This window comes from Pelodiscus sinensis, chromosome 1, assembly GCF_052426305.1.
Source record: "Pelodiscus sinensis isolate ZL-2025 chromosome 1, ASM5242630v1, whole genome shotgun sequence".
Taxonomy (NCBI): domain Eukaryota; kingdom Metazoa; phylum Chordata; order Testudines; family Trionychidae; genus Pelodiscus; species Pelodiscus sinensis.
In genome coordinates, this window is record NC_143052.1 from 336,135,312 (window position 1) to 336,157,232 (window position 21,921).

General features: G+C 47.1%; 2 protein-coding genes across 13 annotated transcripts in view; one reads left to right on the forward strand and one right to left on the reverse strand.

Moving 5' to 3' along the window:
- DDIAS (DNA damage induced apoptosis suppressor) overlaps positions 1-19,692 on the reverse strand; it is a 78,605-nt gene extending 58,913 nt beyond the window's left edge. For 3 of the 10 annotated variants that reach the window (XR_016348569.1, XM_014578109.4, XM_006132173.5), the window contains exons 1-4: positions 19,371-19,525; positions 5,325-5,451; positions 2,279-2,440; positions 1-118 (exon numbers count right to left, since the gene is read on the reverse strand). Coding sequence is in view for 6 of the 10 variants with exons in the window: in XM_014578109.4 (XP_014433595.1) it covers positions 1-118; positions 2,279-2,440; positions 5,325-5,437 (393 nt within the window). In the remaining 4 variants the exon portion in view is untranslated. Of the gene's footprint in view, positions 119-2,278; positions 2,441-5,324; positions 5,452-13,574; positions 13,728-16,480; positions 16,612-19,370 lie in introns of those variants that run through there. The other 7 variants (XM_075919452.2, XM_014578108.4, XM_006132174.5 and 4 more) reach the window with 7 other exon arrangements.
- Positions 19,693-19,983: 291 nt separating this feature from the next.
- The window catches only part of PRCP (prolylcarboxypeptidase), a 50,605-nt gene continuing 48,667 nt past the window's right edge, over positions 19,984-21,921 (forward strand). The window contains exon 1 of one of the 3 annotated variants that reach the window (XM_075919459.2): positions 19,984-20,249. In XM_075919459.2, the coding sequence (XP_075775574.2) occupies positions 20,043-20,249 (207 nt within the window). In that variant the 5' untranslated portion in view covers positions 19,984-20,042. Of the gene's footprint in view, positions 20,250-20,399; positions 20,425-21,921 lie in introns of those variants that run through there. The other 2 variants (XM_025189238.3, XM_089775769.1) reach the window with 2 other exon arrangements.

The window sequence follows — 21,921 nt, forward strand, 5'->3', positions numbered from 1 at the left end:
CTTCACTCCAAATATAAATCTTCTCCCAATGAAACAGGTTTTGACTGCTTGAATTAACTCACTTGGAGATGCATTTCTGTCCAGCTCTCCTGATACTTGGTTAAAATCTTGAATACACCTTGAATAAAGAAAATTAAATGCCAAGTATTAGCACAAGCACATTACAATTTAAACACTATGTAAAGAGTTATGATTAGGGCAGCCGTACTGAGGATGGGATATTGGGTTTGGTTGCTGAGCTACATGTGGAATGAAAAGATGAAGTCAGAGTAGGAAGCTAGCAGTGACAAAGCAGTAATCTGCAGAGAATCAACTGTCACTTCCAGATCTTCCTGGCTTCTCTTTTGAATACACACAACTGGGAAAAGTATCAAGTAGGGAAATAACGGAGTAAAAAAACATTTTATTTTAGGCCTAGTCTGAACACAATTTTTATAACAATATAAGCATTTCTGTAAGAGGTGTGTTTTTACTGGTAGTTAGATCAGTACCACCACACTGTGATGGAGTTATACTGGGATAAAGGCGACATACCTGAATAACTTATTCGCCTTCTGGTATGGGAATAGCTATACTGGTATTAAACACTTTTCACAATAAGATAACTTTGCGCACTCTAAGGGGAGTGAGAGTTGTGCCACTCCAGGTATGAGTATAGTAAAAGCAGTCTATTGTCCTACTGCAGATAAGGCCATAAATTCAAGCTAACACCAAGCTCAGATCTGGCCTCAGAGCAAGGCGGTTGTCTTGGGCCCCATGCCTTTAGGGCCCTGCGCTTCCTGGTGCCCAGCCTCTGCCATGGCTGGGAGGTGCCCAGCCATGTGGCGCAGCCAACCACCTTGGGCCCTGCAAACTCTTTGGCTGGCCTGACCCAAGCTTGAAATATAGAAATCATCTTGCACTATACTGGTGGATTTTTTAAAGAAACTATTCATGATACATTTTTCTGCTACAAAATAAAGATGTATAGAAGCACGTGTGCAGAGGTCTGATCCCTAGTCTACACGACAAAGCCCTGTTGTAATCAGTGCTGTGGTGATGGGAAGGCTTCTCCCATCAATATAGCTACTTTCTCTTGACTGCCTGAATTAACTCACGGAGGTGGAGTACTTATGCCAGTAGGAGATATGGTATAATAAGTACCATTGCAGCACTGCAAGTGTATTCCCTATGCATTCCTTAATTCATATCATCTACTGCTGATAAAAGAACTGGAAAAACATGGAATTGAAGCAAGAGAATATCAGTTGATAAGAAAATGGTATCACATATTACTCTAATGATAGGGCCTATTAATGGGCAGATGCCAAATTAGGCTAAGCAAGAATATTTTTCTAACCTTAAAAAAATGTAAGACAAAGCAAGCTGCTTTGTCTAGTCCCAAAACTTGTGTGTGAAATCTGAAGGAGAGATCACATGACTCTTCTGAAGCTGCTTTATAAACAGTAAGTATGTAATGAGAGTTAGCAAAGGATAATGCACATCAGACTGATGGGAATGCATTCTTTACCTAACGAAGCTATTAAGATGAGTTTTCAGAAACTATTAACTTTGGTCCAACTCTGCTTCTACTGAAGTCATGCATAAAATTCTCATGAAGTTAAATCCCATTCTAAAATGTTTAGTCAGGACAGAGACTTTACTTGATGGCCAAAGGGTGAAATTGGTGGTTGAGTTCTCAGTAGCAAACCCACAACTCTAGAATTCTCTTCTTGCTAAACGCAAACTTGACCACTTCAGTGGAGAGTTAGAAGACATTTTTTCTACCTCAATGTCCAAAACACAAAGGAATGCAAGAGAGATATGCTTCTAATGAGATCTGGAATGATCAGACAAAAAATATTTTTCACCTAAGTGATGCAGAAAAGTATGTAAGTCTGAGAAAGCTACGCTATTTAGCAACTTGCTATCAGACCAGGAATGGTCACTTATGACAAAGGGACATAAGGGACCAAGCTCCAAATGCAGTGTGAACTGTATCTTTAATGTCTGAATTTAAGTCTTTTAAAATGCCCAGATATCATGGCAATAGGTGTCAAATGCTTGTAACAAGTGGATATTTCCTGGGTTCTCCTTTACAAATAAATCACTATCTACTCAGATTGAATTTTTACCTGCTTGCTAAGGAATACTGCTCAGATATCAAGTTGGCAAACTGTTCTAAGAAAATACTGAGCCATGAATGTACACTCATGCACCCTCCTCCCAATCATGCACCCCTCTCTAGATTGTTAGGTTGAAGAAGAGAGAGTTAAATAATTTTAAAATAATCCTTTACCTATGAAGACTTCCTGCTGTGACCCCAAAGAATGGATCTAAAGAGCTTCCAAACACGGTGATGTCAAACAATTCATTAGTGTCAGCAACTTTTAGGGACAACCTATACCTGTAGTTTGCATCCTTAGCTTCACCTGTGCAGCCACATTTTAGACAGTTAAACCTGGTAAGACAGGAAGAAAAATGAGCACACATTTTTGTTAACTGATAGTGTAGTAAGGATTTATATCCAGGAATAAATACTACAAGCATAATCTATCTTCTGCCAAGTCAGAAATTTAGAGTTTTTTCTTATTCTTTGTTTAAGGCCTCAATCCTGAAATAAGCTTAATAAAGGCAGATTCCTGTGATCATGCAAAGCCCCATGAAATTCAGTGAAGCTCTTTTACACATTTAGTAAACAGAACCCTAATACTGACTATAGGGGAAGTTGGGTTACTTTATTGTTGTTGATGTAGTGCAGAGTGAGGAGTAAGTTGACTTTGAAACTCCTAGCACAACAATTTTTGTATTTGTGTTTTGGAATGGTTTATATTTATCTAATACCTAGACTAAAGCACTGAATAAATCAAACAAAGATAACAAAAGCCCCTGAGGAGACAAGCTTTCACTGTCTATCTTCTCTTCAATATTGGATGCTATGGTCAGAGCCCGCAGGGCTCTACTCCTGAGAATCGTAGCAGCCAAATGATAAAAATGTAGTGCTATCGCTCCCACGAGCTAGTGCCCCACACTGGCAGCTCCTCCCATGCAGCTGTAATGCCCCCAGTAGGGTTGTACAACCCCAGACAGCAGATGCAGCTGGGGGCAGCACAGCTGCAAGTGCAGGCTTCTGGGAGCAGCAGCAGCACCACATTGTTCTTGGCTGCTACAGTTCTTGGGAACAGAGCTAAATTCCCTCTAAGTTGCGTGGCTGCGCATCTGCCTATTAAGTCATGCACAGGGGCTCCGGGCTGTGGTGAGAAGAGGCGCCTCTGCCCACTGGTCCTAGTACAGAACTATCCCCGATTTGCCATGGATGGGGGAGAGGTGCCCCTCCCTCAGCTTCAACCCAGCCCCTGTACAGGCCTGCGGCAGCTGGTGTAAAGGTGTCCTTTCTTCAGCCCCCTCTTAACTTAGCCTTGATATGCCAGGACAGCGGCTCCTTGGCCAGGTCCTGCTGGGGCCCTGAAGAGGCACTTCCCACATGACCCAAGGGTTTCTGTAATGACAGAGGGTTGGGGGTAGTACACTCTGCCCAGGGCAGCCTGCATCTCCTTGAAACCCTTATCAACAGCCCCATCCTAAAGCCTGCACCCCCATCTTGAGCACACCCTCCATCCCCCACAACTTCCTGCATCCCCAACTGCATCCCTGGCCCCTCTGTAGAGCCCACACCCCCAGCCATTGCATTCATCCTCCCACACCCCAGCCCTCTGTCCCCACTTCCGCACACTTGGCCCCTTGGCCCATCCTGCCACACATCATCCACATGCGGAATGAGTTTTGTGATGTGCACCAATATGGATGTTATAGGTCACACACCACCTCCATATTGGTTCACGTAATTCATTCCCCACATGGACATAAAAAAATTAGGGGCATCACTGGAGTAGAGTTTTGTATCGTGCAAAGCTCTAGCTATTGAGAAATCTAGCTTCATGAAGCTGGGTGTCTTTAATATTTATGAAATTAATTGTTTCCATCTGCTTCAGAATCTCAGTGCCCAGGGTTCACCAGGACATCAATCTGGATGTTCCATAGACCTGTGGGAATTTCTTGATTTCACAGATCAATGGCTCTTGTGATTGACAGATGTTGTGCAGGAGAGGGCAAAATTTGGGCACAATCTGGATAAGTGGCAAGTAGAAGCCATATAGGACTCCATACTACAAGACGAAGGATGGGGTTGTCTACAGTCACAGACTGAGGGAAGCCAAAGGATTCATGAAGTTTGAGAGATCAGCTCAGTCATGTTGAACTGAAGATATCCAAAAGCAGTCTCGCTGACAGGAAGAGTGCTAAGGGGACAGTTGTGCCAAGACCTGGAGGTGGTCAGAGCACCAGGCACAAATTGCTACTTGAGCACCATGCACGTGCTCCGGGCAACTCTGAGACCTGGGGGGAGGGAAGCATGGTGTGCTCTGGGCTGGATGCCTTAACTCTACCCCTTCTGGGAGCATGGAGCCTGCCCCCCCCAATCTCGTCCAGGAGTCTGAACAAGCTGTCAGCTCCCCTTTCCAGGAAAATGTGCATATAGGTGCAGTACTGAGCCCATAGATTTTACTGGCATAAGAAAGTAGGAACTAGGGAACGAACACTTCAAGGAACTCATGGGAAAGTAAAGGTGTTATGTGCTCAGTGCCCTTTATTCTGCCATGTTATTTTCCTCCTTCAAACCTCCCTTAAAACTCTCCATTGCAATAAGACCTATAAAGAACCTAAGACCGGCTAGGCTGAGACTTAGGGTATGTCTACACTGCATTCCTCTTTCAAGAGAGGAATACAAATGCACCTGAGCAAAATTGCAAATGAAGTGTGGATTTGAATTTCCCACACTTCATTTGCATAATTGTGTCTGAGAGCTATTTCAAGATAGCGTTTCTTTTTTCGAACTAGGGTGTCTAGATGTGGTTATTTTGAAAGAAAACTTTTCGAAATTACCTTTAAACCTCATTTTATAAGAAGTACGGATAATTTCGAAAGAAGAGTTTTCTTTCGAAATAACCATGTCTAGACAGCGTTACTTTTTTCAAAATAGGGTATTTCAAAATAGCGCTCCGACGTGATTATGCAAATGAAGCATGGGAAATTCAAATCTGTGTTTCATTTGCAATTTCGCTCAGCCACATTTGCATTCCTCTCTCGAAAGAGGAATGCAGCGTAGACATATCCCAATGTAATTGAGGAGAACCAGCATTTTTTTGTTATTATGCTCCCCTTCTATCTTGTCTCATCTGTTCTCCCAACTTACATTGTAAGCTCTTTGGGGTAGGCACTATTTTTGTATATAGCACGCAAAGTACTTGCCAAATTAAAAAATCAGCAATCCCCCAACTTGGACCTACCTATTAGAATCTAATATCAGCTTAGAAAAGCAGTATTGACAAGAAGGATACACAAAGCTGAAATTCTGGATAGAAATTACAGAGGCAACTAATAGTCTTCTCCTGCCATTCATGTGTTCAGTGTCACCTGAAAAGAGAAACACAGAAGGATCTGATGAAATTCTCATTTATGAGATGAGAACACAAACCACTTTCTTAAAAATAAAATTTTAGTATTTTAAAAAGTAGTAGTCTGTATCCCTTTTAACCTCAGTATATTAATTTACTTTTGTCTTCTGTTTCACAAGCAGCAGTAAAGCTACTTGATGGTGTGTTAAAGAGAAATATTTAAGTTTTTCAAAAGAGTACTACAAAATACCATCCCGAATGAGGTGGCAGTGTTTCTCAACATTTTTTTTTTTATAAAGTACCCCCACCCTTTTTTTAAAATTATAAGTACAGGCAGTCCCCGGGTTACGTACAAGATAGGGACTGTAGGTTTGTTCTTAAGTTGAATCTGTATGTAAGTCGGAACTGGCGTCAGCCGCTGCTGAAACTGATCAGTTTCAACTGATCAGTTTCAACCGCGGCTGAATCTGGATGCCAGTTCTGACTTGAATACAGATTCAACTTAAGAACCCCAGGCGTCCCCAAGTCAGCTGCTGCTGAAACTTATCAGCAGCTGATTCCAGGAAGCCTGGGGCAGAGCAACTCTGCCTCAGGCTTCCTGTAGTCAGCTGCTGGTCAGTTTCAGCAGCGGCTGACTTGGGGACGCCTGGGGCAGAGCAGCTGGGGTGCTGCTGGGTTGCTCCAGTAGCGCGGCTCCTCGGCGCTACTGGGAAGCACCCCAGCTGCTCTGCCTCAGGCATCCTGATTCAGCTGCTGCTGAAACTGACCAGCAGCAGCTGAATCAGGACTCCTGAGGCAGAGCAGCTAGGGTGCTGCCGGGTTGGTCCGGAGCAGCACTGTGGGACCAACTCGGCAGCCCCCAGCTGCTCTACCCCAGGGGTAGGCAAGAAAAGCCGGTCTGCTGGGGGGGGGCACTAGCTGCACCCCCCCCCAGCAGACCAGGGAGACGGGGGTGGGGACGCCCAAGTCCTCCACGGCTTTGCTCCGTCTCCCTGGTCTGCTGACCTGGAAGACACAGAGCAAAGCCGCAGAGCACGCGGGCAGCGGGACAGTCCAGGCGCGCCGCGCTGTCCCACTGTTGGCGTGCTCCAAGGCTTTGCTCCCCATCTCCCTGGTCTGCTAGTCAGACCAGGGAGATGGGGAGCAAAGCCTTGGAGCACGCCCGCAGCGGGACAGCCCGGGCGCGCTTGAGCTGTCCCCCTGCGGGCGTGCTCCAAGTCTTTGCTCCCCGTCTCCCTGGTCTGCAGGGAGATGGGGAGCAAAGCCTTGGAGCACGCCTGCAGCGGGACAGCCCAGGCGTGCCTGGGCTGTCCCGGAGCCTCAGCCCCTCCGCGGCTTTGCTCCGCGTCTTCCTGGTCTGCAGACCAGGGAGACGCGGAGCAGCTTTTCTCGCCCCGGAGTACACGGGCGGCAGGACAGCGAGGTCCCGCAGTCCGTGTTCTCCGGGGCGAGAAAAGCCGCGTTCGTAACTGCGGATCCGACATAAGTCGTATCCGCGCAAGTCGGGGACTGCCTGTACCCCCACTATTTATAGTTTTCAGACACACACACACAAAAAAAGTTCTACCATTGCAACACATTTGTTTAAACAATTTAATCGTAGCTGGGCAGGCGATGAAATTTTTGGATGTAAAAAGTACAAAAATAATAAAGAGCTGTAAAACTTAAAACAAAACAAAAAATCAGTTCTCCAAATTTCAGTTGTGTTGATGTAGCCCCCAGTCTTCTCTTGAGTACCCCTAAGGGTACTCGTACAACTGGTTGAGAAACACTGTGAGAGGTGGTGGTATAATTATGCTTCATCCGAGCTTTAAAGCACAATTATTCTAGACTCTTTAAGCAGGAATTACAATATGTGGTTAAAAACCTGAGATACCTGCCAGAGAATGTTTGCATGACTGAATTCAACTTCAGTAGTGAGAGGAGATGTAGACACTAGGCACTTAGAAAAATCACTAGCTTGTCCTTTCAAATGAGAATGAAGACCATAATTCTGTATTTTGATCCACCAGTGCAGACCAGCAAAATGCTCTACTAACTTCAATGAGGCACAGGTCTGCCCATCTGTATCTGACAGCAGGATGAGATAGGGATGTAAGTGAGTAGTTTTATTGGGTAGTCGAGTCACCTTACTTGCATTCCCCTCCTCCTCCCCATATCAGAGCCAGCAAGGGGGTGGGGGGAATAGCAGAAGCCAGTGCTGGGGAGAGCCTGCTTAAAAGCCAGTTCCCTCCAACACTGTCTTCATGGTGCCACCTCCTCCCCCACTGCTGCCTATCACAGGCAGCAGTGCACAGAGGGGAGACAACAGGGGAGGCTACTGCAAAGCAGCCCCTGTCCGTGGGTGTGGGGTGTCCCAGTAGGGAGCTGAGACCCCAAGCAGAAAAGGACTGCTGTTGGAGTAGCCTCTGTTCGTGGCCAGCCCAGGCCGCCAGCAAACGTGCTGCTTTACAATAGCAGCCCCTGGCTGCGAGGGCTCTCAGCTCCCTGCTGGGACCCCCCACAGACAGAGGCTGCTGGATCCAGCACAAGCCAGGACTGAACAAGCCCGGTTTTTATCCCAGCTCACGTCGGGTCCGGGAGCTATGCCTGTTGCTCTGCAGTTCAATGTAGTTGCTAATAATTCCCAGACCTGGTGTAAGCTGGGACTGAGCCAGGCTTGCTCAGTCATATCTTATGCCAGGTCCGGGAGCTACCCCTGCTATAGCTCTTCAGTTTAAATGTAGTAGGAGTCAAGGCTGCCTGTGTGCCCTGCTCTTACTATATCTAAACTGCAGAGCTGCAGCAGGGTAGGTCTTGGACCCAGCACAAGCTGAGATTGAGCACCTTCCCTTATCAAATCATGTAGTTGATACAAACCGTATTGACTACACAATTAGTCAGTTACCTGCCTCTTAACATCCTTAGTATGAGGAGCTAAATAGTTTCCTCAGTAGTCTTAATCTTCTCTGCAGATTTGCTAGTGTACTTTGTCGTTAAAACACAGAAGGTACCAGTGTTCTGTGAAAGCTGGGTGCTTGTGTGACCACTCAGGAGAGATTCAAATGCCACCCAGCTGATTAGCAGAGCTCTCACAGCTAGATATTGTTTCTTCTGGTGAGGTACATCAAAATCTGCACATATAATAGATTTGAGGGAACACTGGAAGACGCCTCTGTGATAAATCTATTTTTTCAGGGGAATGTAACTCAAAATATTTTTCTTGAGCTGAAGATTTGGCACATGTGGTTTCAGTCTTGTGTTTCACCAAAATTAAAAAATGTAGTTCAGCTGGTTTGAATACAGTGTTGCTCTGTACACTTCTCTCAAAGCTGCTACTCTCAAGGAGGCATTTAGCCATTCATGTATGCTTCTTGCTCTGCAAGGTTTTTTTTTTTTTAAAATATAAGAATCGATACCACAAAACTTCAGTTCTGAAGCTGCAGAGCACTCAATCATTTTAGTGAGACAGTCAATGTACAGAAATATATTTTATGCATTTTACAGTGATCGTTCTTTTTATTTGTGTGGGCTTTCCAATAGTTATAGGGGGAGGGAGAGGGAGAGAAAACAAAAGAGATTGTAAAACTAGAGTTATCAGAAGGCCGCTTACAGATGAAGCCCTTAAAATTACAGTACTTTTAACCTAAAATAAAATCAAATTTAAAAGACAAATGAAAAGGTCTCTCTAAAACATTTCATCATGATAAACATTTTCAATCCAACAGACCAACACTTGGAATTTTAATGTTGCTTTTGTAAAGCAAACTCCTTACTATACTGGCACAGAGGAAAAAGCGCCCTTTTAATCATATGGTGCCAAATCAACTCAGGAACACCTGCTTTTTATATAAAAAAACATTACAATTCCAAATTCAAACTTTGTGCCCTCAATTATATTCAAATGTTATTTAACCTGAAATGCATTTGAAGATTTTTTAAAAGAGTTAGCACCTTATACCATTCACAGTTTTAATTACAAATACCCAGCTTTTCTAGTTTTCTTCACTGAATGATCAATTTGTCTCAGCTGTGGGTTATTACATAGCAGAAATATCTTCAACTAATCAGTATGAAAGATGTGATGCCAAAGCTGTCAAACAGAAGTAGAGGATATTGTTTATGATGATGAACAGTTCTTCAGGTAAGACTAGTGTGTGGATTTCTGAAACTTACACACTGAAGCGTTCATATAACTTAAATGAGCTTTAATGCATTCAACCATTTAGGTATCCCCAGTAACCTCCAAATATGTCATTTTTAAGCAAACAATTGATAATGGCAATGTTTTGCCATGATTGCTCACAATGAGCAATACCCTTCACCTTAAATATTCTAATTGCAATCAAAAGGAATACCCAAGGGTATTCTGCTTCACAGAAGGGTAGAAAAATCTTTTCTTACACCTCAAAATTAAGTCACAATTTACTTTTGAGCAGTGTGCTATGTAGAATTCAAACTTCTTTAACAGACCACACAAAGCTTTGCAACTGCATCACAAGTCCTAAAACTTCTCTATGAAGATTCAGTCACTGTATTATCCAAACCTATATAATTTTTTAGATAAACTAGCCACATTTCTTCCCCTAAAACCAAAAACTTACAACTTTGAGAAAAAAGTTTCTTATAATTTCCATGGGAATCATAGATCCTGTATTATTCACAGCATCAGCATATAGCTGCCTCTGGTATGCACATGCGTAAGACTTCAAGAACAGCTTTTACAGTTTGCAGATATAGCCATATTAAAATATTTCAAAAGGATATCTATTTTGTAAATATTTAAGGCAATAAGATATCTAAATAACTGATGATGTCATCACCACTGGCCTTGGCCATAGCAAGCAGGGTGTATCTGTTTTGGAAAAGTAAAACAAGATTTGGATTAAGCACAGTGGTCATTCTGGTTGGAAAACTTGCTAACTTTGGTTTTGTTGTACACAAAAAAATGTCGAGGGCTGTGCAAATAAGTAGATGGTCCCAAACCCAGGATTAAAAGTTTAGATGACAGACACAGAAAGACAAAATACATATGGATACCCCACCCCAGACCCCTCATAGCCCCCCCCCTTCCGATAGTCCATCATATCTGATAATCCGGCACCCCCTGGGTCCTAAGGTGCTGGATTATCGGAAGTTTACTGTAAAAGGACAGACATTATCCACAGCATTATACACATTGGCTGTGTCTACACTGGCATGAATTTCCGGAAATGCTTAAAACGGAATACTATTCCGTTTTCAGTTTTTCCGGAAAAGGAACGTCTACATTGGCAGGCTGCTTTTCCGGAAAAGCCCTTTTTCCGGAAAAGCGTCTGTGGCCAATGTAGACGCGCTTTTCCCGAAAAGAGCCCCGATCGCCATTTTCGCAATCGGGGCTTTTTTCTGGAAAAGACTACTGGGCTGTCTACACTGGCCCTTTTCCAGAACAGTGTTCTGGAATAAGGACTTATGCCCGAGCGGGAGCAGAATAGTTTTTCCGGAATAGCGGCTGATTTTGTACAATAGAGCATCGTTGCTTTTCTGGAAATTCAAGGGCCAGTGTAGACAGCTTGCAGCTTATTCCGGAAAAGCAGCTGATTTTCCGGAATAAGTGGTCCAGTGTAGACACAGCCATTACGTTCTGTAAGTGCTACCAAGACACATGAACAACAGTTTTAATTTCAAGAACACACACAGAGTTACAAAATAATACAACAAAATAAGTATGGACATGGAATAAACTTGAAAGTTGATAAAGAATGAATCTGATCTTGTAATTGTCCCAAATATAAAATTCAGATTAGGGATGTGAACATGTAACCGTGGACAAGGTTAACTGATGAACCTGGGCCCATGGGTTAATGTTCACAGTCACATGCAGGCTTAAGTTACACAAGAGCTCCCTGTGTGCAACCAACTGCGGAGCCACTGCCTCTGTATCAAGCAGGAGCCAATATGTGCAGGGAGGGCTCCCTGAATGTACTGGCTCCCAGGGAGCTGTCTGTTTGCCCCAACTCCCCTCATGCTGCTGCCTCTATCAGCTGGTGGACGGGTGGGAACCGTCCTCCCTCCCCCCAAGTTAAACAGTTGCTTAAACAAACACATTTTTATATCCCTAATTCAGACAGAAATCAATAGTGTTCCATGCACAAAGTAGATGGAAGAACTGGCACCACACAGTCAAAACACTATTACCTATGCATTTTCACTCATATAGGAAATAAACACAAATTCACATTCTGAAATGGAGATAGGGTGGGGGGGGGGGGGGGTAAAATTTGTGTTTTACAAATTTGGTTAACATCTCAGATGCAGTTTATATAGAACATATGCAATCAGCATTTCCATTTTTGCAATGTGGAAATATTAAATCTACTCTGCTTTAGTTACCATTACCCAAAAAATCATTTTTGTCTTGGGAGTGTGGCATATACAAATGGTCATATTGGGTCAAACTAAAGATCCAACTAATTCAGTATCCTGTTTTCAGAGAGTGGTGAATGCCAGGTGGCCCAGAGGGAATGAACAGAACAGGTAATCAAGTGATCACCATCCCTGTCCTTCCTGGCTAATAGCCACTGATGGATCTATTCTCTAGAATGTATCTAGTTCTTTTATTAATCCTATTAGGCTTAGCCTTCACAAAATCCTCTGGCAAAGAGTTCTACAGGCTGACTGTGTTGTGTGAAGAAATACTTCCTTTTGTTACTAGAGATGCAAAATCCCATGTAATTGGTTAACTGGTTAAACATTATGGCTAAGTCTAGACTGGCATGATTTTCCGCAAATGTTTTTAACGGTCCCGCCGCCCACCTCCTCTGGGGCGATAAAGGCTGCTCCCCGTCTCCCTGGTCTGCTGGGCGAGCCAGCAGACCAGGGAGACGGAGAGCAAAGTGGCGGAGGACCCGGGGCCGGACCCACGGCGCTTCCAGCTGGATCAGATGAGCTGGAAGCGCCGCGGGTCCGGCCCGGGTCCTCCGCGGCTTTGCTCAGCGTCTCCCTGGTCTGCAAGCTGATCTGGAAGCGCCGCGGTCCGGCCCGGGTCCTCCGCCGCTTTGCTCCGCATCTCCCTGGTCTGCTGGGGGGGGGGGGGGGGGGGGACGCAGCTAGTGCCCCCCCCAGCAGACCAGGGAGACGTGAAGCAAAGCCCGGTGCCTGTGGTAGAGTAGGTGGGGCGCTGCCGGTTGGTCCCGCAGCACCGCTCCTTGGTGCTACTGGACCAACCCGGCAGCACCCCAGCTGCTCTGCCCCAAGAGTCCTGATTCAGCCGCTGCTGATCAGTTTCAGCAGCGGCTGAATCAGGACGCCTGGGGCAGAGCAGCTAGGGTGCTGCTGGGTTGGTCCAGTAGCGCCGAGGAGCGGCCGCGCTACTGGACCAACCCAGCAGCACCCGAGCTACTCTGCCCCAGGCGTCCCCAAGTCAGCCGCTGCTGAAACTGACCAGCGGCTGACTACAGGAAGCCCGAGGCAGAGTTGCCCTGCCCCGGGCTTCCTGGAATCAGCTGCTGATCAGTTTCAGCAGCAGCTGACTTGGGGACGCCTGGGGTTCTTAAGTTGAATCTGTTTGTAAGTCGGAACTGATGTCCAGATTCAGCCACTGTTGAAACTGATCAGTTTCAGCAGCGGCTGAATCTGGATGCCAGTTCCGACTTACATACAGATTCAACTTAAGAACAAATCTACAGTCCCTATCTTGTACGTAACCCGGGTACTGCCTGTATTTAAAAATGTATTTGTTATTACTCTGAGTCTTTGGCCAGCTGTTCTTCAAATTACTTTTTAGCCTCCCTAATTATATTTTTACACTTCATTTCCTAGAGTTTATGCTCCTTTCTATATTCCTCTTTTGGTTAACTTCCACTTTTTAAAGGATGACTTTTTGCCTTTCACCACTTTTATTTTGTTGGTAAGCCATGGCAGCACTTTTTGATTCTCTTATTTATTTATTCTTTCAATTGGGAGGGGAATGGTATACATTTAAGTGGAGCATTTATTATAATGTCCTTAAAAAGTTTCTGTGCACCATGCAGAGATTTCTCTTTTGGCACTATACCTTTTAATTTCTGTTTCATCTCAATTTTGTTAATTTCAAAAAGAAGTAAAAACCTACAGTGTTGGGCTGCTGTAATGTTTTCCCCACCATAGGGATATTCAATTTTGTTATATTATAGTCATTATTACCAAGCAATCCAGCTATATTCGCCTCTTGGATAAGATCCCGTGCTCCAGTTAGGAATAAATCAACAATTGCCTCTCCTCTTGTGCATTTCAGGTCTAGTTGCTCCAAGAAGCAATCATTTAAGGTGTCAAGAAACTTTATCTCTGCATCCTGTCCTGAGGAGACAGTATACCCAGTCAATATGAGGACAGCTGAAATCCCCCATTACTATTGAGTTTTTTAAAAATGTGTATTGCTTCTCTAATCTCTTAGCATTTCACAATCACTATAATCATCCTGATCAAGTGGTCAGTAATATATCCATACTGCTATAATTCTTATTATTACAGCATAGAATTTCTAGCTAGAGAGATTTAATGGTACAATTTGGTTAAGATTTTTCTCTCAATTGATGTTATGCTTTCTTTCACATATAATGCCATTCTCCACTAGCATGACTTGCTCTGTTCTGATAGATTTTGTATCCTAGTATTATTACTGTATCCCATTGAATATCTTCATTCCACCAGGGTTTGTGATACCTATTAAATCACTATCTTCATTTCACAGGAAGCATTCTAGACCACCCATCTTATTATTTGACTTGTACCACTGGTATATAAGCACTTTAAAATTGTCACTTTTTAGCTGTCTGTCATTCCCAGATGCAATTAAATCTGACTTTTATTTTACTGTTTCTAATCAGATCCTACCTATATTTCATCATTTTCTATCTTCTCCTTACTAGGACACATAGGATCATCAATAGATCCTCCCTTAAGGGATGTTACTGTCCAAACCATGTGCTTGTCCACATCTGCTGTCCTTCCCCAGGCCCTTAACATTAAAAAGGCCAAAGAGCAGTTTTTAAATTAAGTGCCAGCAATCTGGTTTTATTTTGGTTTATGTGGAACCCATTCTTCCTGTATATAGTCTTCCAATTCCCCCAAAGTTTCCCCAGATCTTAATAAATCTAAACCTCTCCTCTATACACTATTATCTCATCAACACGCTGTGCAGCTCGGCCTAACCAGCCCTGCACAGGGCACTGGAAGCATCTCAGAAAATGCTACCATGGAGGTACAAACGACACAGAGTCCTGTGGCACCATATAGACTAACAGATGTATTGGAGCATAAGCTTTCGGGGACAAAGACCTTCAGACATGCATCTGACGAATTGGGTCTTTGCCCACAAAAGCTTATGGTCCAATACATTTGTTAGTCTATAAGGTGCTACAGGACTCTGTTGCTTTTGCAGATCCAGACTAACACAGCTACCCCTGATACATGGAGGTATAGTACTTCAATCTCTTATCTAGCAATCTAAACTTGGCCTCCAGGATCTCTCCCCTATCATATCGTATGTCATTGATATCTACTCGTATCATGACCACTGGCTTCTCCCCAGCATTGCATGCAAGTCTTACATGTCTCCAGACATCTGCAACCTTTGTACCAAACAGGCAAGTCACCACACAGCTCTCCCAGTCATCACAAAGTCTATGTTTCTAATGACTGAATTCCATATAACTATTACTTGTTTCTTCCGAATAACTAGAGTTCCCGCTTCTCCTGAAGCGGTATCCCCAGTGACAGAGAATAAAACGTCATCTGAAAGGGTCCCAACTATGGGATCATGTGTCTCTGCTCCACTTGGATGAAATTCTCAGGAAAGGACAACATCCTCTTCAACAGCACAGAGACTATCAGATCAAGGGTGGGTCCTTGGGTAGTGGCAGAAGGTAGGACTGGGGGAGGCAAGCCCCCCCCCCTCCACACCAGGGAGAAGAGGAGGGGTGCACAGCCCCACCCTCCTCTGGCACAACACCCAGGTGTGTGTGTGTGGGGGGTAAATAAGGTGCCATGCAGCCCTTGCCCTGGAGCACAGGAAGGACAGGCACTTGGGGGGCAGCAACACTCCACCCCCAGTATGCGTACAACAGGCATTCTGGGGACCGACTATGGGTGGAGCCAGACAGGTGGCACACCTGCCCCTGCTGCACCACTCCTATATGGATCCAGAAAGTCTCATCAGTATACCTCTCTGTCACTCTTACTTAGCTCCTCCAATTCAGGCACTGTGATCACCAAAGCCCGTAAATGGTCTCCCTCGTCAAACTCTCTGGCTGTGTCTAGACTGGAAAGTTTTTCTGCAAAAGCAGCTGCTTTTGCGGAAAAACTTGCCAGCTGTCTACACTGGCCGCTTAAATTTCCGCAAGAACACTGACTTCCTACTGTCTGAAATCAGTGCTTCTTGCGGAAAGACTATGCTGCTCCCGTTCGGGCAAAAGGGCCAGTGTAGACAGCTCAGATTTGTTTTGCGCAAAAAAGCCCAGATCGCAAAAATGACGATCGGGGCTTTTTTGCGCAAAAACGCGTCTAGATTTTGCGGAAAAGCATCCGTGCCAATCTAGACGCTCTTTTCCGCAAATGCTTTTAACGGAAAACCGTTCCATTAAAAGCATTTGCGGAAAATCATGCCAGTCTAGACGTAGCCTCCTACTATATTTCAGGCAAGCAGCAAGCACACCACAAATACAAACACTAGAGACTAAAAACAGTATGGAAAGGTCCAGCCCTGAACACAGTTGTCCAATACAGTCCTTTTTTGTTACCAGACAGGCTTCCCTTTTTCCAGGTATCTGATCACTTCAAACTCCATAAATCAGCGTTGAATGCCCTCTAGTGGATCTGTTAATTTTTTCCTTCCAGACATGAAAAGGCCAATACACCAGAATCATAAGTTGCAATACTCCTGCCATTCTAATTCTAAAATGCCCTAACTGGAGACTGCTAGCTGTGCAATTAACATATTTAGCCTTTTAGACTGATTTATTTTCCCTTTGTTAAAGTGAATGCTGATGTGCAAGGCAAATCCACAAAGTAGTAGAGGCCAATTATGGTCAAGCAGAGCACTACCGTCTCACCTCTGGTACTCGTAGTTAAGTTTTGGATGAGCAAATCATATAGCTAGCATTTTGCACCTCTTTTGCAATGACAGTATGTCAGTCCGAAGCTTCATCTTTCATTAGGGCCAGCCCAAGATGAGTGCCCGCCGCTACATTCAATATAGAGAAAAAAAATGAGATGTCTACAATGAAAAATTACCTTTATTTACTTGCCATTCGAACTGCACAATATAAAGATAGAAATGATTTTTTTAACATTTCATTAATCTTAACACAGGAGTAGGCAAAATGTGTGTCTCAGGCTAGATCCAGCCTGCCAGGCCACTGGATCCGGCCCGTGGACACACTGCCAGGGCCCTCAGGCACACAGCTGCCACTGTTTTAAACACAGGGATTCTCTATGTGCCTCTGCTCTAGAGCAGTGCTCTCCAACCTTTTTACACCCAAGATCACTTTTTAAATCTCCCAACAGGTGAAGATCTACTGCCCCGCCCTCTCTATTCTCCTCCTGTCCATCACTTGCTATCCCCACCCCTTACTTACACACTCTGATAAACAGTTTATTTTTAAATTATGCAATATATAAAATTAAAATCACGCATTTATAGTTATGAAATGGTCTGTTTTTTGTTCATGCTATTTAAATATAAAATGAAACATTAATAATTATACATTTTATGGGGACAGAGTTCTGTGGCAGGGGGCAGGGAAGAGGGAACAGGGTGCTAGGGGGGCAGAGGACAGGGTTCTGCAGCAGGGGACAGAATGCCAGTGGGGACAGGTTTCTGCAGCTGGGGACAAGAATAGGGACAGCGTTCTGTAACTGGGGACAGGGGAGTAGGGACAGGGTTCTGTGGCTGGGGACAGGGGAGTAGGGACAGGGTTATGTGGCTGGGGACAGGGGAGTGGGGACAGGGGTGTGGGGTGCCAGTGGAGGCAGAGTCCCCTACATCTGCCTCCTCCCAGGATGCCCCCCCCCACGGCACAGGGAAGCCCCCCCCGCGCACGCGATCTACCCCGGGGCTGACACCCCCCCTCGTGCACAGTCTGCCCAGGGGCTGACTTACCCCTCCTGTGCAGTGCAGGGAGCCGATGCTTCCTCCCACAGTACAACCGGCAGAGCAGCTAGCACTACTTCCAGAATCGCCAGAAGTGGCGCTAAGCTGCGGGACTTCTGTCCATCCCCAGGAAGCCTACACTACCGCCATTTTCACTTGAGGTAGGTAGTGGGGCTTCTCGGGGGTGGGAGGGAAATGGGGGCGGGACGATCGACCTGTTGGTGACCACAGCTCTAGAGGGAAGGGGAGGCTTCATATGATCTCCTGCCCCAAGCCCAATCCTCAGCTCCTATGGTTGGAAACATCTGGCTAATAGGAACTGACCCAGCCAATCTCTCAGCTCCTATTGGCATGAAATAACCAACCAGTAAAGGAGCTGGAAGATTGGCCTGGGAGATTGGGGGGAGGAGGAGTGGCACAAGCCTCTTCCTCCTTCTGAAGTTGAGAGTCACATGGAGAGAGCAGCCTGCATTTTCAAGCTGTCTGGGGCTGCAGTAGGCAGGGAGCCCAGCCTGCTTTGGGGGTGCTGCATGGTTACTGGCCGAGACATGCTTAGATAAGCAGCTCCCAGTCAAAACCTGTCTCTGGCACTCCAGCACCTCAACTCTCTCCCCTGGTCACCATCCAAACTCTCTGCCCCAGATCACATCTCCCTCCCAGATCCTGTACCTCCTCCACAACCCTACCCCAAGCCAGAATCGTCTTCTGCACCCAGACACGCTCCCTGACCCTACAGCTAAGTACCGACGTAGGTCACGACCCCCTCCTCCACCCAAACTCCCTCACAGACCTCACACCCTGTTCTGTACCCCCTAATCCTTTAACCCATGCACCCTTTTGCACTCAGCCTCCATCCTAGACCCTACACCTCCACCACAGAAATGTGTAGCACTTGCCAAGTTTCCAAAATCATGGCATGGCCCCAGGCAAAAATTATTGCCCATCCCTGTCTTAACACAATTATATTGTATTCGGTTAATCCCCCCAGTAGCTGACACTTTATAAAATTTTAGATGTTTTGAGTTACACAGAGCATTTCTGCTCAGCGCAACAAACAGCTGAATTTCAAGTATCAGAGGGTTAGCCATGTTATTCTGAATCTACATAAACAATGAGAAGTCCTGTGGCACCTTACAGACTAACAGACTCAGTGGAGCACCGGCTTTCCTGAGCAAAGACCCACTTCGTCAGATGCACGGCGGGGTGGGGGGAGGGCTTTGCCCATGAAAGCTCATGCTCCAAGAAATCCGTTAGTCTATTAAGTGCCACAGAATTTCTTGTTGATTAAGTTGAATTTCAAGTTTCCACTGTCTCCCTTCCAAAGAAACTGATTTTTGGGGAGCTATGAAAAATAGCCCCCAGTTCATCTGGGGGGGGGGAAGAGGAGAGCGGGGGCCAGCACAGTCTTCCATACAGCAGAACGGTGCGTCCACAGTCAAGGTCTCCAGCGCTCGCCCCCCGGGCGGGAGCGGGAAGCGAACCCAGCTCTGCACAAGCCACCGCACAAGCCACCAACTCGCCTTGCCGGCGGCGCCCAGCGCGGGGCTCAAGCCTGGCTCGTCCAACGATTGGCTGGGCGGGGGAGGGGGGCTAGACACGTCAGGTCCTTCCGGAGCTGGGCGCCCGCTCCCGCGCCGCGGAAGGTTGGGGGGGAGGGGGGCGCGCGCGGGAGCCTCGTGCCGGCACAGAACGGCCGTTGCTGGGGGCAGCCCAGGCAGAACCTCTCGAGAGGCGCGCGCAGCCCGCTGCTCGCAGGCGCCGGGCCCGGAAGTTGGGCGGAGATGGGGCGCTCACGGCGAGAGAGGGGTAGAAGGAGGCGGGACCGGGCAGACAGAGCCTGCTGGACTCACCCAGTCGCAGCTCGGTTCAAGGAGCAAAAGGCCGCCCCAGACCACGCTGCCTCACAACTCCGAGCATCCCGGACTTAGCGGGAGGGGGAAGTGACGTCAGGGGCACAGCCTCACCAATGGCCATGCACAAAAACAGTCTCCGGCGCCTCGCTCCCAGCTTGGACACTGATCACGTGAGGGAAGCATCCTCAGGGAGCCAATCGCCGCCGTCTCAGACCGGACGAGGTAGCCAATCCCGGCGCTGTAAAGAGAACAGTCCAATACATTTCACAGCCCAATCAAGCAGCCAATCATCACGGTGAAACGCAATAGCCAATCAGCGTTAGTCGTTCCTAGCACGGCAGCCAATCAGACCCATGCCCGGAAATCCATCTACCTCTGCTAGCCCGGCCTGCAGGCCAATCACAGGGTCACAGAGGATATGATGGGTTGGCCCCTCCCCCGCGTTCGTGACAGGCGGCTGGGGACTTAGACGAAGATAGTCCAGAGCCCTTTCCCCTAAGTAGGCATGGGGGCGGGGCTCAGAGGTACCCTGGGGGCGGGGCTCAGAGGTACCCTGGGGGCGGGGCTCTGAGGTCCCCTAGCGGCCGCCTCCCGCGCTCCTCCAATCCCCCTTCGTCCGCGCTCGTTCCCCGCCCCCCGGGGTTCCCCTCTGGGCCTCTCCCGCCCCCCATGCGGGGCCGGTATAAAGCGGGCGGCGCGCGGCCGGCGCTGCTCATAGTCGCTATGCTGAAGCTGCCGGGGCTGCTCCTGTTGCTCAGTGTGAGCAGCGTCTGCTGCCCTCCAGGGGCCCTCTCCGCCCTGCCCCTGGCCTCCCGGCGGGGCCCCCAGCAGAGACCTCAGCCCCGCCCCTACCAGACCCGCTATTTCCCCCAGAAGGTAAGCGCCTCCGCTAGCCCGCCACTCGGCATCGACCTGGGGTCCCCTCTGCTGAGCCCAGCCCCTTCCTTCTGCTCCCCAGCGCCCATGCCTTGTACTGCAACCTCCCTCCCCAGCAGCGGCCAGCATCTTCTCCGGGGGCAGTATGGCTATGGAGGCTCACCTGCATCCCCAGGTACGTCAGGTGTGGGGTCCCCAAACGCTTTTTTTGGTAGGACCCCTTCTTTTTGTTGATCATCCCCCACTGCCTGGCAGGAGGGACTGATATCGTCTGCCCCCGCCCCCTCCTTATGGTGTGTCTGTTAAGTCTTCTCTCTTATGTATATATCTCCAGCTGTCTAATCCGGGCCAAGGGGGAGACCCAAGGCAGGTGTGACAGAGCCCTGCAATTCGACACCGGTGGCTGGCCTATGCCAGCTGACTCAGGCTGACTGGGCTCGGCAAAAGGGGTATTTAATTGTGCTGTATCTGTGCTACAATTAAAGTCCCTTCATTTGAGCTCTGAAAGCCAAAGTCTACTGGCATGGGCCTGCCACAGATTTTTAATTACAGTATAGACATAGTTGATATGTCTTAAAGCTTCACATGTCTTGTTGAATTATATGTCTTGTTGAAGTACAGGCAGTCCCCGACTTACGTCGGATCCGCAGTTACGAATGGGGCTTTTCTCGCCCCAGAGGACACAGACTGCGGGACCTCGCGGTCCCGCCACCTGTGTACTCCGGGGCGAGAAAAGCTGCTCCGCGTCTCCCTGGTCTGCAGACCAGGAAGACGCGGAGGGGCTCGGGCAGCGGGGCAGCGGAGGGGCTCGGGCAGCGGGGCACCCCCGTCTCCCTGGTCTGCTGCGGGGCGGGGGGGGTGCAGCTAGTGCCCCCTCCCCAGCAGACCAGGCTTTTCTTGCCTACCCCTGGGGTAGAGCAGCTGGGGGCTGCCGGGTCGGTCCCGCAGCGCTGCTCCGGACCAACCTGGTAGCACCCCAGCTGCTTTGCCCCGGGCTTCCTGGAATCAGCCGCTGATCAGTTTCAGCAGCAGCTGACTTGGGGAAGCCTGGGTTTCTTAAGTTGAATCTGTATGTAAGTCAGAACTGGCGTCCCGATTCAGCCGTGGTTGAAACTGATCAGTTTCAGCAGCGGCTGACACCAGTTCCGACTTACATACAGATTCAACTTAAGAACAAACCTACAGTCCCTATCTTGTACGTAACCCGGGGACTGCCTGTACAGCCCAAATAAATGTACTTAAGAGTGGAAGCTCCATGAGGCCAGGACCATCTTTGTTTGTGATCTTCCCCCCAGTTGTATACTGGTCCCTGGGTTGCTAGTTGCTGAGGCAATACAAATAAAGTAATAGTGGTACATAATCCAGTGTGACATATTACCAGATCTTTGAAAAAATCCCACTGAAGTGAGTGCCTTCTTGAGAGTTTAGAGTCAAGTCTGCTTCTGGCTGTAGTAAGCGGATTTCTTTTTCTTTTAAACTTCAGCACAGGACATCATCAGACACAAATTATTGGCCTGTGGGACTCTACAGTCTTGTTGCTAATGGAAATAATCTCTTATAAAATGCTGGTTAATTACTGTTCTCAGTAGAACTTGTTCTAACATTGTGGAATTGGGTATCAAGCATCTGAATGATCATCCTATTTGAGTACAGGTTATCCCACTTTCCATGT